Raw genomic sequence first — 17,457 nt, 5'->3', positions numbered from 1 at the left:
GAGGCTGCGGGATCATTTGTACGCTGTGGCGTAGAATTTTCATTAAGCCTGTGGCAGATCGAGTAACGCCAATTTTTCGTCTGGAACATTGATCTCAGGGAGAGCTGGGTGTGTGCATTCATTTGTGGTAAAGCAGCTGCACCAGAAGAAGAGCTGATGGTGGTATTTATATTCAGTGTCTGTCTTCCCGAGCAGAACGCTCGAGGCCAATAATTACAAATTGCGTGTACATGTACAGTACGAATGTTTTAGGTAGAATCTCTAACCACAACTGAAAGCAATAATCACACTGATGCAAAGTATAGGAGGCTGGAAAATAGAGCGCTATATATAGTCACACTCAGAAAACAACACTTTGGGCACAGGATATATCAGCTTGATCTGAATTTGATCAATACAGACAAGATTGCTTCACCTCCTGATTCACTCCTGAACTGTTCTTCGGCTTGACTGTCTCTGACTGTCGGGGTCATGACCTTATCTCCCATGTGCACATGACGTTGTTTCTCCGTGTGTCCATTATTATTCATCAGCTCAAACTACATTTGAAGGGCTGTTTTGATGTAAACATGTTTTGTTTTCCTGTTTTAATCTGTCAGGTAAATTCTCTTGTGCTACGTTGAACCGAATCTCCCCCGTCCTCTATGAAACACTATCTGACAGTTTTTTCCTTTTGCAAACTTCTCAGTAATGTGAACACAGTGTCACCTTACACCAAGAAGGTTCTGGGTTCGAACCTGAAGCCTGCAGCCTTCCTGAGGGGAGTTTGAATGTTCCTTCCTATTTCTGTGTGGGGTCCCTTCAGCTTCCTCCCACAGTCCAAAGATATGCATGATAGGTCAGTTGTGACTGTGAATAGTGTTTTGTTAGTGTTACACTGATACACTGTCATAAGTAGCCTTACTGTTCCAGAAAATGTCGGGTCTATGCTGACAGATTATCAAATTATTCATCTGAGATAAATGGAAACTAGAAGATGGTTCCACGTGTCTACAGCAGAGCTGCTCTGTTTTCAGGATGGTTGGGAATGTGAAGTATGTTTAATTTTTGTAAAATCTCTTCTCTCTTCAGCAGCAATGGATTTATCTCATTTAAGGTCCTAGATCCTGGTTAATCAACAGCATCAAAGCAGACAAAGTGGCTTCATGGTTGAAGCGTTGAACGATTACAACCTAAATCAGCACTTGTGGGGTGTCATGTTTTCACAAAATGCGTTTGTGTTAGAGTGTGAAACACTGCCGAGTGTGAGTACGTCGTAATGAGCTGAGTAGAGAGGGGATCTGGGAAAACGCTGGTGTTGCTTTCTCCTTATCTGCTCTGCACCACTGTGCTCTGAGCTGCTTTCCCCCGCCTGCAGACAAGTGGAAAGAACTGCTTAATGCTGCATTTGCATCCTAGGAACTCAGTAAAAGCTATTATCAAGTGTGACAAAACATAAATATGCTGTTAGCCTCGGCTCACAATATTACAAGCATCAATTTGTATTTTTGCAGCAACATTATTGGACTTATTTTTTTTTTTTTTCAAACTAAATAGGATTTCAGCTGAAAAATGTCTACTTTAATCATTTTGCGTATGTACACTATGAGGCAATTAAATAAATAATAATAATAATAAAAAAAACAGGAAGACAAATAACAAGATTCATTGATTTCCTGTCCTCATCAGTGAGTTGAATTAAAGATTTGCTTAAGCTACCTGGCTCTGAGTCCCACCACTCTGATTTGTTGTGTTTTTTGAGCAGGAGGTGTGCAGTGCTGTTTAATTATCTCCTTCAGACCCCCGTGTCAGTCTTCTCTTTCTCTCTTGTTCCATCTATCCTTATCTGACACACACACACGCGCACACAAACACACACCCTTGTTATGCAACCCACTGTGCACTGTTTTGTATCGACTCTTTGCTACAGTGTGTGTCACGGTGTTGATGAAATCTGAGCGTCGTGCTCTTTCAGGCTGAAACTGGTCCCTCGCCTGCAAGAGTGTGTGTGAGCATGTATGCGTATGTTTGTGTGTCTCTTGCGTTGTAACTGCACGCACTTCACATAAATCAATTTTCTTTCCAGAAACTGGCTTTCGCTTTCTGTGCACACACACACAAACACATTTTATCTTGGTATTCAAGCAATCTGATCTAATTTCTGCCCTCTGAGGAAAAAGTGATGTAGATATTCAGTGACTGAAAGATTCTTTCTGGGCTCCACCATTAAAAGACAAAGGAAACTTTTTGGGCCTTTGCCAAAACTTTTGGCATAGTTTTGGCAAATAAATATGTTATCTCAGCATGTGTCCAACACTTGTCTTGTTACAACACAAAATAACATTGTGTCAGATTAGCCTTACAAATATCTGTTTAGAAATAAAAAATTATTCACTTTTCCTCTGAGAATTAAAAGTGCTTGATTGATTATATAATTTATCATATATATATATATATAATTGATTGATTATAATAAAACAATCAGGATATGATGTGTTCATTGTTGTGGGAAAAGTCATGGAAAGTCAAACTGCTCTAACAGCCATTGGTGACCAAGAAGTGTGAATTTTTGGACCCTGGGTCACAGATTTTATCCCCATAGCAGCACCAGTTTTTGTGACCAGAGTGGTTATTACTTTAAATCATGATTAAATCATGAATCAAAAAAGGAGATACAGTGGAAGACTTTTCAGTTGAAAGTGTGTGAAGGTATTTCACAAAACAATAAAGACAGAAATTGAGTCTAATAAATAGCACTCTAAAAAAAGAAATGTAATGTTCGAATCAGTGGGAAATATACCGTCATAATCCATTTCAGCAAAGAGGGCCTCCCCTCTCTCAGGATTTAATGCCAGGTTGGTTAAGGTGAGTCCGGACAGGGAGATCAAATCTCACCTCTGTGCTGCCTTCTCCCTCCCTCTGTCCATTCAGCAACCTCATTTTTTATTCCTTGATGTCTTTTTTTTTTTTTTTCTGGCCGTTTGAATTAACTGCGTCTGAAGAATATTTCACACTGTGCTGCCTTTATTCAAAGTTTCAACACTATTTTAATGTCTTTAGCCTGTCATTAGGTCTGTTTGCAGTTTCACAACCATGCAGAGGTCGTATAATCACATCCAGAGTTTCAACACAGTTAGTTAGTTCAGTTTCATCATGTCCCTTAAACTTTACTGTCCGTCTCCATATCCTGCCATCCTCCAGACTTTCTCAACATTCCTCGTGGTGTTTCATCTGTCCCCGTGTTGTATTTAATCCCGCCCTGCTCTGTAGCCTGATTGACACGCCCGGACGAGCCGCAGATCCGATCAGAGAGGAAGGAGGGAGAGCCCACACTGCTGTGCTTCCTCATCCATGTCGGAGGAATGACAACATCACTCTCTCGCTCCCCGTTTTCTCATTCTGCCTTTATTGTTATCTCTTTCTTTTTCACACAGTGAAGGACCATCTCTCCTTCTTTTCCTCCCTGTTCTGATCATGTCCTTCTATCCACTCGTTCAGCCTGGCAAAGAAGGGTTTTCCAGTCATTGCAGTCCATCTGTCTCTCTCTCTTTTATACTAATACTTCAATAGTGTCGTTATTAGACCCATCCATTTCCCCTTTCACATTGGCATTTTCAACAGAGTAACCGATAGGGTTATTGTAAAATATGTTGAAATGTTCCCCGACCAAAGCTTGGCTGCTGAAAAGGCAGAGAACAGCCAGAAGCTGGTATTATGTTATCAGATGACATGATAGTCAATGTGCTATCTTACCTGCTGTGTAAATGTAAACCTGAGGGCCCAGAAACATGAGAAGCAGGCACCAGCCACAGTGTTTGTGTGTTTCTGTGGTTTTTCATCATAAATAATGAAGATTTCCAAGCATAGTTTTGCAAAAGTGATGATGTGATCAGGAATCCAGATCATTCCTGTGACAGAAAAATAATGTAGCTTCCTCATGTTGGACGGACTCACAGGAGGAGGACAAGGTTAAGTGGATGTCTTTTTCAGCGGCTTGTTGATGTTCTTGTAAAGCTTAGTGGGAGCTGCTGTTAGAACATGGTAGAAACAACATGACGACGCAATGCTCGGAAGATTTCTTCAGAAATGGAGAGTGTTCACCTATTTTCTGCTTGGGGCTATGTTTTCCCAGTTTCCTGTTAAACTGACAGTTCAGGCAGCTCCCGTCAGCTGAGTCAGCGTTTTGTGGTCCAGACTGGTATCTAGTTATAGGTTGGTGCTTCATATTTTACATGATGATCTGCAGGCAACCTCCTGGCAGCTCAGGGACGTATAGGCAGCTAAAAATAAAACGGGATTTTGTCGCACTCATTGTATCAGGACGAGCAGAGACAGTGGTTGCATCAAGACTCTGTTCTGTTCAGCTTTCCCAGTAACAATCAGCTAAATTCATAAGAAAAACGTGTTTAGCGCTTAGCAATTAGCAATGCAGGTCATTTTCTCAGGAGCTGGTTGAGACCAAGCCAGATGCTGAAAGGACAGTGGGCAGCTCTCTGGTTTGTGGTTGGGCGAAAAGCAGCTGTTTTTTAACATGCATCCACATAACAAGCTGAGAGTTGTGATACTGTGCAGGCAGAACTAACAATCAAACTAAAACATTGTTAGTATTATCAATACTTTTCAACTTTAAATCGATTTAAAAGCGATTTCAGTGTGTAGACAACACAGTTAAACGGGGGAAACACTGGAAACACTGGGAAACACTTTGTAGCTGTGAAAACACAGGCCCATCCCTGTTAGTACCTCCAAAGAGGTGTCCATTCGACCTCCAGCCACAGTCATTGTTTCAATGATCAGGCAGGCAAATTGACTGGTGAGCTTAGAGCCATTAACAGACTGGGTTAATGATCTCACATTGGGTTAGGCCACTAAGAGAAGGGGGAACGATTTTAGGGAGGGAAAGAGGAGAGAAGTGACAGACAGGAGGGAGGGAACGACAGCGGGAGGTCAAAGAATGAAAAGGTCTGGAAAACAGCCCAACTTATGATGGGGGGATGACAGCGAGGAGGTGAGGGACAGGGTGACAGAAAAGAGTGATGGAGACAGAGGGAAGAACAAGCACAAAAAAGGAAAACGCCTTTCATGCTGATGTTGCACTGCAACTCCCCCTGGACATGAGAGGCATTATTGAGAAACGTCCTCAGAGCCTGAAGCTCTGCGGTTTAACAGTTCACCTCAAACACACGCCGTTTTGGACTATGATTTCTTTATATTTTTTGGCCTTTGTCACCTTTTTCATCTGTCTATCCCTTCATTTCTTTCTTCTGTTGCTAGTGGCACGTTGCAGATGGACTAGCTTGTTTCCATGGAAACGGACTGAGCCAGATGAGCTGAGTTACTTGCGCTGCAGTGTCCTAACTCTGTTCGTTTGTGTGTGTGTGTGTGTTTGTGCTTGTGTTTGAATGGCTTTAGCTCAAAAGAGGAGGCAGGGTGATGATTTATGGGAGTGTTATGCACGGGGCAGACACTTGGGTGATCAGAGGCTCTTGTGTGAATTTGTGCTTGTGGACATTGTTAGTGATGTCAGTGATTTGCTCATGTCGGTGGCTGTCGTAGCCTTGCTTTGGTTTTCTGTTTTTGGCCCTACCTTGCCTTCTTTGCGTATTCTCCTTTGAATGTCTCCCTCTGGCCACCCATTTATAACTCTGACACACAGATTTACTACGGCCCTCTTATCAGTGTTACCGTGGTAATTAAAATCACCATGGGAATGATACACATCACCATAGCAATAACATCTGGGTCTCAGTAGGAGAGAGAGAGAGAGGAAGCAACAGTACCATACAATGATGTCAATGATTTTAGCATTTACTGGAAATGTTGATGTGTTTAGTGATAATTATGAGCACAGGACTGACTAGAGTCACATTTTGCACAGCTAGGTGAAAAGGTCAACGGACATAAGATGCGCTCATGCTTTTGCCAAGAGACAATTATTATAACTAAAGTTTCCAGTAGTGTCGCACAAACTGAGGGTGATGACAAAAGTGCCCCCCTCCAACGGCCTACCAACAAAACCTCAGCTTTTCACGTTATCTGGTGTAGTGTTACCTTCAATATCCTGTAAAAATTCACATTTAGAAAAGGTTTTTTACACCTTAAAAACTTTTTCAGAATTTTTCAGGATATTGAAAGTAAGAAAAGGTTTTTAAAATGAAAACTGGTCTTGAATGCCGCCTTGGTCATTTAAAATACAACAACTTAATCTGTGTTATTTTTAGTATTTAAAGGACAAGACATGTAGAAATGTCTCAACAGGTAGACAGTTACTGATGTGGAAACTCATTTTTTATAGCAAAGATATGCTGCATACTAGCAGCATAGAACCCCCCACAAAAAAAACATTTTGCTTTTGACTGAATTCATTCATCGCTTTGAAACACACTGTCAATGTGGTTTCATGTCTCGGTAATGAGACTGTGTGTGTTTTTTTTTTTGCAGAACTCCCAGAAGAAAAGAGGAGCACGACCTAATAATAAACCTGACAAGAAGCTCGTCCCACAGGTAACACACCCCAATAGACACACACACACACAGTGATACAAAGCGATTTTTCTGCAACCACACCTTGGAGACCTAAACACGGACACACACAGGAAAATAGAGGACTACATTTAAATATTCAGAATAATAACTAGCTGAGTGTATTGAGTTGAAATGCCTGCAGGACAAGATGGAGGACAACAGAGGAGGAGAGACACACAATAGAGATGAACAGTCTGAAAAGTCTAGAGAGAGAGTGAGCACGGTGGCAGAGAGAGACAGAGAAAGAAAATGATTCCTGTCGATGTTACATTCAATACCGCGCTTTCTCTGTGACATTGATTGTTTTTTTGTTTTTTTTTTTTCCAGTCTATAAGATTCAAACACAGGAAGTGAGTTTTTCCTCTTTTGTTATCCCCACTGGCTGAAGGTTATTTACAGTTATTGGCTCTGTTCAGCTGTATACCAGCTCCTAGTCGTACCCACAAGTACAGTCAATGTCACATTTTCAGCTGTAGCTTTTCATGGCATTGCATGATGCAGCTGATATGCACCTGAATGTGCTGTCTGAACTTTTCCTACCGCCCCTCCATATTTCACCATGAGAAAGTCTTCTTAACACAGTAAAGCATTTCCTCCAGTTTGGTATAATAGTTAGGCATTATTGTTATCCCCACAATTACCCACAGCATTAAGACATTCAGCTCAGTTAGAAAAATAGTTTTGAGCTCATTTGTTTATGGCGAGATACAGATATTTTTCAGCCAAAAGTTTTCTTTTCAGTAACTGTTATGACGGCCAACATCTTCTGAAAGTACAGAAAGCTTTTTGTTTGTGTCGACAGGAGCAGAACTCGCGATTTGATCTGACCTGGAATCAGTAGCAGGGTCGAATCCGATAGAATATGAATGATGAAAGAATGATAGAAAATTTAATTAATTTCATTGTGGGATTAAAAAAAACTGAAACTGAAAGCATTATTGATAGAACTGCTGCCTCGGTGGTGAAAACTCTCCAATTAAAGTAGATAATGAATTATCGAAAGATTATCTGTAGATCCCTAAGGTTTTTGTCTCAGAATAGACATTAAGGTTGCGTTGAGCCACCATAAAGTCAGAAATCTTGCATGTTGGATCAGTGGAGTGTGTTTCTGCCTCACAGCTCATGACTGTGCTCTCTTTTCTCTCTGGCTGTTTGTTGTCTGTGACCTATTTCCTCTGGGGATCACACACTATCTGTCCAAACAAGCCGTGTGTAGTTTGGAGCAGATAGCTCAGCAGTTCCTGTATTGCCTCTCATCTTCACTTCCCTCCCTGTTTTCTGGCCTCCGTTTTGTCCCGTGGGTGTTTGTTCTTTGTGTAGCTTTGGAGTTTTTGTTACTTTCATCGGGCCTCACACACACACTTGATATCTCTAACTTTTTTTTTTTTTCCTCCAAAGTTTTACCTCCACTTTATCTTTCTCACCTCTTCCTCCCTTCTTTATTTTTCCAAGCCACAAAAAAAGGTAGTCTCCTACAAAGGGAACAATGAACCCACATAGAGATTAGTGTTATAAACCTACAGGACCAGCAGCTCGATTGAAGCTGTCTGCAATGAAGGCAACTCTCGCAGCACCATCTCTCTCCGGCTGCTAACCCCGGCCTCGTCTTCCTCTCCAAGCCACATACCATAAATGGCTGTAAATTTTTTGGCACAGGTCGAGGATAATGTGGTTGGAAATGCTCCACAGGCTGTAAAACAAATGGAGTTGCTTCTGAGGAATGGGTGCCCTGGGTCACCTCAGGTCAGCAGTGGTTGCAGCCGAAGTCTCTGTGTGTTTTACACGGAGAATATACAAATATAATATCATTTCATCTTTTTAGTGACTACTTATTTTTTCTTCTATAAAAGTGCATCTGCTAAGTTGTAGCTACTTGGGGGGCTTCAGCCCACTCAGTGCGTCAGCATTTTAGGTCTGACTTAGTCTCCACCATGTCCTGAGGAAATATTTGGTTACTTAGCCACAGGCAGTTTGGTGGAAATGAAGTTGATGAGACTGCTGAGACTGGGCCATATAGTAAACGCATTTAGGGATGACGACTATATTTCTGCAAAAAGCAGCCTCTGATTGAGAGTTTAAAGCTTTACTTACATAAACCTTCACAACAAACTGTCACCTTTGAGGTTGAAAGGACAAACTTCTTATCAACATTCTTCAACAAACTTCAGCACTATTCATCAGGAGAGATATTGCTGATCAAATGACAAATTCAGGTCAAACATGCATACATTTATTTTGAGAAAACTATTTCTATTCTGTTAACAAGCTATATAACTGGCTGCTGCTGCTGCTGCAAAAAAAAAAAAAAAAAGAGTTTTGGTTTGGTTAGAGCCTCAGAGTTAGTAATACTTTGTGATTCTAGCATCATTAGACCCAGGCATTCAACTGGGGCCTTTCTTTAAATGAGAGCAAGAAACATTTGAAGGTTAATTTGGATGTTAAAACACTTCCATTCGCTCAGTGGAGTACACAGGTCTGTTCACTTTATCTCGCATGGCCTTCAGCGTGTGGGTGTCTGTATGACTAAGATTACTCAACTCACCAACTGATTGATTTTTTTTTTATTTTTTTTTTTTTTTAGCTTGTGCTACCGTTCAACACTGGTATCTGCTAACTGTTACTTGTGGCTGTAAATGCAATAGTACAAATATTGATTATTGCAGGTTTAAAGTACTTCAACGCCTGCAGTCTGGGATTGCATCAACTGCACTGCTGTTATGTTTTTAATAGTCACTTGTAAACTACCATTAGTCTTCCAGTTCTGAATTGTCTATCCCAGTTAGGTAGTAAATAATCATTTCCCAGTCTTGATGACATCTCAGGCTAAACCACAAATGAGGTGTTTTTTTTTTGTTTTTTTTTTTTTGGTAAAAGAAACCTTAAAGAATAAGAAGCAAACACAAGATGACTCTGACTTCAGTATTTGGTTAGTCAAATAGCTCTTTGTAATTATTTTTAAGTTCAACGCAATTTGAAATAAAATGAAAAGCCAATTCATCCCAGTTGAGTTATGGCACCGTAACGGACTGGGGCTCACGTTTATTGCACTGGAAGCAGATGCTTCATTGCATTTTGTAATTCCCAGGGATGATGTCAAAAGATGCCTGTGGTTTGAACACTTTAACTAACACCTCCAGACATTTTCGCGAGCGAATTATCACATGCTTCATGTTTGGCCTCTGGCGTTGTCCAGTCATCAGTCTGAATACATTTAAGTTTACAGATTGCAAGTTGAGCAGCGCATGAACTCATATTACTGGTCAGCTGGTTGTGTGTGTGTGTGTGTGTGTGTGTGTGTGTGTGTGTTTGTACTGTCCCCCTCCAAATTTCTATTTGTCTGCAGCTTTTATGTCCTGCCCAGATTCCTGTCCTTGTCAGGTCCTTTCTTCATCTTTACCCTTTTTCTCACCATAGGCTGAATTTGCCTTCCTGATTGTGTCTTTTGTTTCAATCATTTAAGCGAGTTCACTTCATGACACAACCAAATGGATTTAGTTTTGTTAAAGTTTGAATGTTACTCTGAATTTAATATTCATATGTAGCTGCAGGCTTTTGCGATCCAATGTTCTGTGATACAGCTGTGTTTTGTGTCAGTGTCACCTCACTGCTCTGCTCCCGTCTCTGCAGGAGGACAGTTCAGACCTGAAGTGTCAGCTTCACTTTGCCAAAGAGGAATCAGCCCTGATGTGCAAGAAACTGACCAAGCTGGTGAAGGACAGCGAGGCCATGAAGGAGGAGCTGGCCAAGTACAGGTCCCTGTACGGGGACGTTGACGCGTCGCTCACCGTGGAAGAGGTGAGGGGAGGCTGGAAGGACTGAGCAAATTAGCATATTCAAGCAAGCATGTAAGGAACCAAGACACATACAGCTCACTGTGCGGAGAACACCAAACCCCCCACCATGTGGACGTGGGAGAAGGACGGAGAAATTCATTTCACATAATTTAGGTTTGCTTGAGAGCACAAAGCAGATGGAGTTTGTAAAGTGTAACCATCTTGAACCAGTTTAAAACACTCTTACAAACTTTTCCAAATTCTGAGTACTGTTTTAGGAACAGCCAAAAAGCATAGATCCCATTTGAGCCACCGTAATGCTGGAAACCAATGATCAATGATCCAACATTTTAACAAGGTCAATGCTTGTTGAAATATAGATTTTCCCATCACTTTCGTTAGCCATTGGAATTTAAATACTCAGCGCTGGTGATGTTCAAAGTCCTGTTAATACTTTTGACAAAGTAATTACTATGACAGTTTGGCCTGTAAACTGTGTTGGCAGGTGATAGAAGTCTTTGGAAACGCTGAAATGATTCATGCTGAAAAGTGTGTGAGTGAGCAGGTGGGAAAACAGAAGTGACCCTGACTCCACCCTCAGGTTGCAGATTCCCCACACACTCGGGAAGCCGAGGTCCGAGTTCACCTGAAGCTGGTGGAGGAGGAGGCCAACCTGCTGAGCCGACGCATCGTGGAGCTGGAGGTGGAGAACAGGGGACTCCGAGCCGAGATGGACGACATGAAGGGACCACAAGGTAGTTTTTTAACTCGTTGCATTTGAAAGAATTTATAAGTGATGCATGTAAACTGTGTTGGGATATTAATATTTTGAATTTGCATCAGTTATTTAACTCTTTTTTTTTTTTTTGCCATTCATACTGTCTACTCGGCTGTATGGTAATATTTAGCTTTAGACACGAGGGCTCAGTTTAGGTCAGCTGTATTATACTGACAAACAAATGAACACTATAATGTTTATGAAGAAGGATATATTTACTCTAACTGAGTCTATATATATATATATATATATATATATATATATATATACCATATTAATTTCAAGGTGTACCTAATAATTTAGTTAGAGTATCATTATCATTTCATGGCCTGTGATAATTTCTTATTCTTTTTTATCTCCCAATGGTTTTTTCTCTAGATGGACCTCAAGATCTCAGTGGTGTTGGTGGTGGTCTGGGGGTGGGTCTTGGTCTCACAGGAGGAGCCATGGTTCTTGGAGGAGGGGCTTCATCTGAAAACGTCATGGAGCTCCAGAGACACCTTCAGTTTGTGGAGGAGGAGGCGGAACTGCTGAGGAGGTCTCTGATCGAGATGGAGGAGCAGAACAAACTCCTGATGAACGAGATCAACCGCTATAAGTCCGAGCTGCCGCCGCTGACCTCCACCCTCTCGTCCAACTCACTGACGTCGCTGACAGACGGATTGCTCAACGACAGCCCAGTGCACTCGATACAGGAAGGGGCGGTGCTTATCAGCACGGACACCCCGGCCCAGGAGGAGGAGCTCCGACTGGCAAGGCTTCAGATCGGAGAACTGAGTGGCAAAGTGAAGAAGCTGCAGTATGAGAACCGTGTGCTTCTGTCCAACCTGCAGCGCTGTGACCTGGCCTCCTACCACGCCCCCTCCTCTTCCTCATCCTCCTCACTACGCCTGGCTCTGGAAACTGATGAAGAGGCTGGAGACTCCGCCGAGTGCCTCCCCACCAGGTATTTTCCTGTTTCCAGTTTCACATTTATGAGTGAAACTGCTCATTCAACATTTTTGTGGCAGCTTTGTTCTGCTTAGTGAATACATATAAAACATGATGACACATCTGATCACATGCAGTCAAGACAAAGTTGTGTATTTGTAATTTGATGGAAGTCTTACTCTAACATGAATCACGTCTTTCCCTTCTGTTTAATTTATACAATATGTGCATTGGATCACGCTTTCATTTGCCGTTTCTCTTCCCGATCTGTGAGACAATGGAACAAGTCTGAAATAGTGAGCGAACTTGAGCCATTAAGAATACAGGTTAGCAAAGTAATGAGCCATTTCCAAGCTGCTGTTCTGATTTCACAACGATGAGATCATCCTACCAAACCACCAAAGTTAAACGCAACAGCTGGGCCATGATTTTATATAAAATGATCACATGGAGAGAAAGCTATAATAAAGACAATAAACAGAATAGAGAAGTAAAAGAAGTGTGGCTGCAGGCCACAGACCAGCCGGGCCCTCGTTTTCTTTATTACAATAGTGACTCTCTTCTACAGAAAATAAGATTTGTCCAAGAAGACAAGACCTTTTTTGAAGGAGAATGAAAAAGGTCCCTTATGTAGGTAACTCAACCTAAAAGGTTTTCTACACTGCGTGTTTGATTCACCATCTAACCGACAAGTGGTGTAACTTGATCACTCTGCCTGCGCCATCCTTGTCTAGACGGTTAATCCCACTGTTGTCAGAAAACATAAATATCAGCGTCACAGTGCAACTACAGAAGTGTGTGTCCCTGTGGCCGTAGGATGGGGCATTTTTTTTCCACAACAGTTGTAGTCAGAGTAGCAGAACCCGTGCTTATATCGGATCACAGTGTTTTAACTGCATTAAATAAACCTTGTTGTTATGTTATTAGGATTAGTTTTAAACAGTGCAGACTTGACAGACAACCCCTGCTATTATTACTCATCTGCACTGGAACACTGAGATTTAAAGTTAGTATTTGATGAAATTGATTTCCACACCCCAAGAAGAGGGAGTTTTCCCTGTATCTTTCTGTCATTTCTAAAAAAGTCAAAACTGAACTTTTAATGTCAGTTTTTGTGCTCTGTGCGTTTTCCCATCAGCCCACCCCACCGCAAAGAGCCAGTAGGTGGTGAGAACGACGACCTGGACATCAAAGAACGCAAAAAGAAGATTGAGGACAACACAGACACAACAACTTCATTTCCTGGGTGCCTGGGGCAGAAGGACCATGATGCCTTGCTGGCCATGAGGGACCAGGCTCGCTTGGTTTCCACGGCGATACAGCTTCTGACCTCCCCTGAGTCTAACTGCCTTTCCTCCTCCCCATCCATCTACCACAAGGTCTGCAGCAACGAAGCAGCTGAGCCGTGTGACCCGGAGAAACCTCAACCTCACAGCCAGGTTCATGTCCTGTTTGTTGTGCAGTCCCTCCCAAATTCTATTCACTGAAATCTGAAAATTTATCATGTCCACTTGTGCGACCTCACTGACAATGAGGAATGTGAGAGTTACGTGATGTAGACTTTTGTATTAATGAAACAGCTTTGCTCCTCTTATTTTTATCTGTCCTTCATTAACATCAGATCAAGTCAAGTTCAGAAAAGTCGAATGCAGTCTAGTGGTGCTTGACTTGCTGCACCAGAATAAACTGTTTGGATTTTCTGATGATGTAGAAAAACAGGTCATTAAAACTGTCCCAGACCCATCTCCTGTTTATAAATCTAAATTATTCTTATTAAGATGTATACCATAAACAATGCAAAACTAAAAGGCAATTGTAACATTTTAAAATGTTTCAAAGAACCATTTTTTCAATTTCAATTTCAATTTTAGTTCTTTTAAATTACTTCCTTTTGCTAAAAGCAGTTAAGCTATAGCCAGCAATGATATCTGAGGCGCTTCCACTGTTCACTCGTGCAGCTGGTCAACTATAGATCCAAACCGTTCCTGATGAGTCACTGACTAATCTAAACCAGACTAACACTTGTCTCTCTGGTCTGCAGATTTCAGAACTGTCTGACCTGGCCGATCGGCCTCTGGTCGGTGCTCTGACCAGCAGGCTTCAGGCCCTGCACACCCAGCTGCAGGCCTTTGTGGAGCGTGTGGACAGTCTGGGCAAACCCCCAGCGGGTGGGAGGGACCCTCAAGTGGATGGCGCATCTCCCCTGGCCTCGCCCTGTGCCCCAATCATCTGCTCTGCAGACGACCAGAACATTCTCAACACTGCAGAGGAGAAGGTACAAGACAAGAAAGCACACTCCTCTTCACTCCTTGTCATACTTTCTCTTTCATTTCCCATCAGTCTTTTTTTTTTTTTTTTTTTTTTAAAGCCTTTTATTTTGATGGACTTTATTTTCAGTTTTTTCTTGTTTCTTTTCTATTATATAAATTTGTATTTGCCTACACATTAATTTGGCTAACACTCCTGATTCCATTTAAACATGCTGCCTTAGTTTCTCCTCTCAGTGAACCACGCGTTTACATGGCACGCTCAAATCTGATGGATCACCCAAATAAATGCAAAAAATTTGATAAAAAATCGTCATTCTAGCTTAGCTGTGTCAATTGTCAAGTTATGAGAAAAAAAAAGCTTTTCATCATTGATGTGAGCAGGAATCCTTCCTCTGCTTTACGGATGTTTCAGATTAAGTCAGATATGAGCTGCCAGTGTAAGCTTCTTCTCACAGTCCCATCCATGTCCTTTGCATGCTGATTGGTTGCCTCCTAACCTGGTATTTAGATGCTGCTTTAGGCCTCAAATGGAGCCTGTTTGTTGCATGGACTTAGTGAGGTTTGGGTTTAGCAATATTGTTCTCAACTATTTTCATGGAAAACTAAATTTATTTGTATTTTGTGATGTTGCCTACAAATAATTAAAATGTCCATAGTTTGTTTGATATCTTTATTTAAAACTTGAAATAAACTGGTATCTATTAGCATGTCTGGCAGATGATAGATGAATACAGTACAGGGAAGCCACTGGTTCTGTCTCCGGTATTTAGCGTAGTATAATATTAGCAATAAACACAAGCATACAAAACCAATTCAAAATTGGCCCAAAAACACTAAATCAGCGGTCTGGAAGTAGATCATTTTCAGGCCAAAAAGCTTGGAAATGTAACCCGGTCATGTTAGGAGTTGACCACACAAGCATCTGAAAGCAGCACGAGTAGATCTCCATTCTTCATGAATTATAGTCTCTTCAAAATGCTCCACTGGGAAGTTCTTTGGTTGTAGCAGATTGCCAGAGACTTATGACTGTCTGTCTGTTGTTTTTTTAAATAATGGTAAGATTCAGCATGAGACCCAAAGTCATAAAAGCACAATGGATTCCACAGAGAGTGTAGCCTGGGCATTTGACTTCAACGGTCAGGACAATGTTGTCTTTATGAGAACACACAAAGAAAAGGATTTCAGGACTAAATAGACCAAATAAATTTTTCAAAATGGGGATTTTTGAAATTTGAATTTTATTGGAGGAAAAAGTTGTTGGGTTTTGTTTTTTTTTTTAAAGATCTGTGTTTTCCATTCTGATCTCATCTGATTTGCCTGGTTGGAGGAAGCTGTGATGATAGTTTTGAGTGAGTAAACGTCAGTGTTTAGACTCCATTAGAGGCCAATTCTGAGTCCCAACACCCCTCCAATCTCTCCTCCCCTTTCCTTCCTCTCTCTTCGTCCCTTCCCTCTGCATGGGCACCATGACCGTCGCTTTCTGCACTGCACCTCCATCTTCCCCTTTTCTTCTTTTTAAACTTCCTTTCTCACGCCACCTCTCCCTCCTCATCTCCGTCTTCCTCACTGCTTCCGCACTGATTCCCTTTCCTTCTTCTGTTGCTGTTGTCCTCATTCTCTTTCTTTACTCATCTTACTCGCACTCATTTCCTCCTGGGCTCCTTGTTACCTCCTTGCCCTCCCTTCACTCTGGCATTTCATCCTAACCACCTTGCTCCTTCTCTTGCCTTCCCCTCCGTCTTATCTCTCCTGTCCCTCCTTCCCACTGCTGTTTTCCTCTTCTCTCCATCTTTGTTCTTTTCTTCCCATCAGCCCTTCATTCTACGCTCCATCCTCCTCTTCTTTCTTTTCTCCACTCTCTCCTTTTCATCTCTGACCAAGCTCTTCTTCCTCTACATCCTTTTCTTTGTCTTGTGAGATCATCATTCTTCTTTTGTTTTTATTTTTTTAATGTTGTCTCATGGATGGACACCATCACGGTTGTATTGTTTTTTCTTATTGTTGTGTTTGTTTGTCTTGTTTTCTATCATTTCCTCCTTTTTGTTTTTCTTCCACAACTTCTCCTACTCCCCTGTCTCTCCCTCCCTCCTCTTTTTTTGTTTGTTTGTTTGTTTGATTTCTTTTTTTTTTCCTTCATTAACTTGCCCATGCATGCATGCAGCAGCCTGACTATAGGGACCAATCAGAGCCAGAAGTGAAAGGTCATACTGAAGAGAACAGCCAATCAGACAGAAATGAAGTGCAGAAGCAGGAAACCAACCAGCTGGAACAGGAGGGGAGAGAGACAGACAATTCACCGGTAAGTCAATCCACTTCAAGACGTACAGAGACAAACACGCTGGAGGAGTTTCTCCCTCGTGTGTTTTAGGGTTGACAGCGAACAACAGTTTCCTGCCAGAACCTGACGTGAGCATGAAGGTCCTGGCGTTAATGCCAGATTTCTCTGTCTTGTACACTACAAGTTTGGCTGGTCATAGTCTGAAATTGACTTCACGTAAACAAACAAAAGGTCCAGTCTGCTCCTTCTACAGCCACTTGAGGGCCATAAAGTAATTAAAGAGGAAAATAACAAATTTAGGGTAAATAAGGTGTCTAACTGATTTTAACTGAACCACCTCAAAAAATATCAACCTTTTACTAACTTATCTCACTGTACATTTTGTCTAGTGAGCCAACTTGAATGTAAACTGGCTGAGATTGTGTTTCAGTTTATTGTTTGGGTTCCTTAGCCTTCAACCTTTGTCGTGCTTGATCACTGGTCTCATCAGAGTTGTGTTTGGCTACGGACAGCAGATATTTTCTCTGAAAAGGCTCCCAGAAGACAGGGGAGCATCTCTTTAAAAGGTACTTACATGTTAGTTTTATGGCTAATGTTTATTCCCATCATGGCCAAAACATCCATCACTGCAGGCAGTAAACAACTGCTACGTCAGTGAATCAGAGAGAGCAGAGAGCGGTTCAAAACACATCTGTCATTAAATAAATACCTCAATAAGAGCTCTAAATCAACTTGGGTGTATAAAATACTGTCTCACTGTTCCTATACCATCACTGCAACTTTAATGCAAGTTTAGTTTCAATGTTGTGAATAGAACTAGTACATTTGAAGAAATATTCTAATCTAATAACTCAAAGTCCTCTCAGTAGCTCTTTCCAAAGTTTCCAGCAGTATGTCAGTCTATTTTAGAGGCAGGAGTTTTCT

At 41.5% G+C, this 17,457-nt stretch overlaps 1 protein-coding gene across 1 annotated transcript in view; it reads left to right on the top strand.

The window, feature by feature from the left end:
* mtcl2 (microtubule crosslinking factor 2) overlaps positions 1-17,457 on the top strand; it is an 80,525-nt gene that overhangs the window by 47,423 nt on the left and 15,645 nt on the right. Inside the window, exons 5-11 of the mRNA XM_029507186.1 lie at positions 6,421-6,483; positions 10,132-10,299; positions 10,879-11,032; positions 11,434-12,001; positions 13,124-13,424; positions 14,027-14,260; positions 16,417-16,554. Coding sequence (XP_029363046.1) covers positions 6,421-6,483; positions 10,132-10,299; positions 10,879-11,032; positions 11,434-12,001; positions 13,124-13,424; positions 14,027-14,260; positions 16,417-16,554 — 1,626 coding nt within the window. The remainder of the gene's footprint in view (positions 1-6,420; positions 6,484-10,131; positions 10,300-10,878; positions 11,033-11,433; positions 12,002-13,123; positions 13,425-14,026; positions 14,261-16,416; positions 16,555-17,457) is intronic.

Source organism: Echeneis naucrates, chromosome 7 (genome assembly GCF_900963305.1).
Source record: "Echeneis naucrates chromosome 7, fEcheNa1.1, whole genome shotgun sequence".
Lineage (NCBI taxonomy): Eukaryota > Metazoa > Chordata > Actinopteri > Carangiformes > Echeneidae > Echeneis > Echeneis naucrates.
The sequence above is the reverse complement of the archived record's forward strand: the minus strand, read 5'-3'. Positions and strand labels throughout refer to the sequence as shown.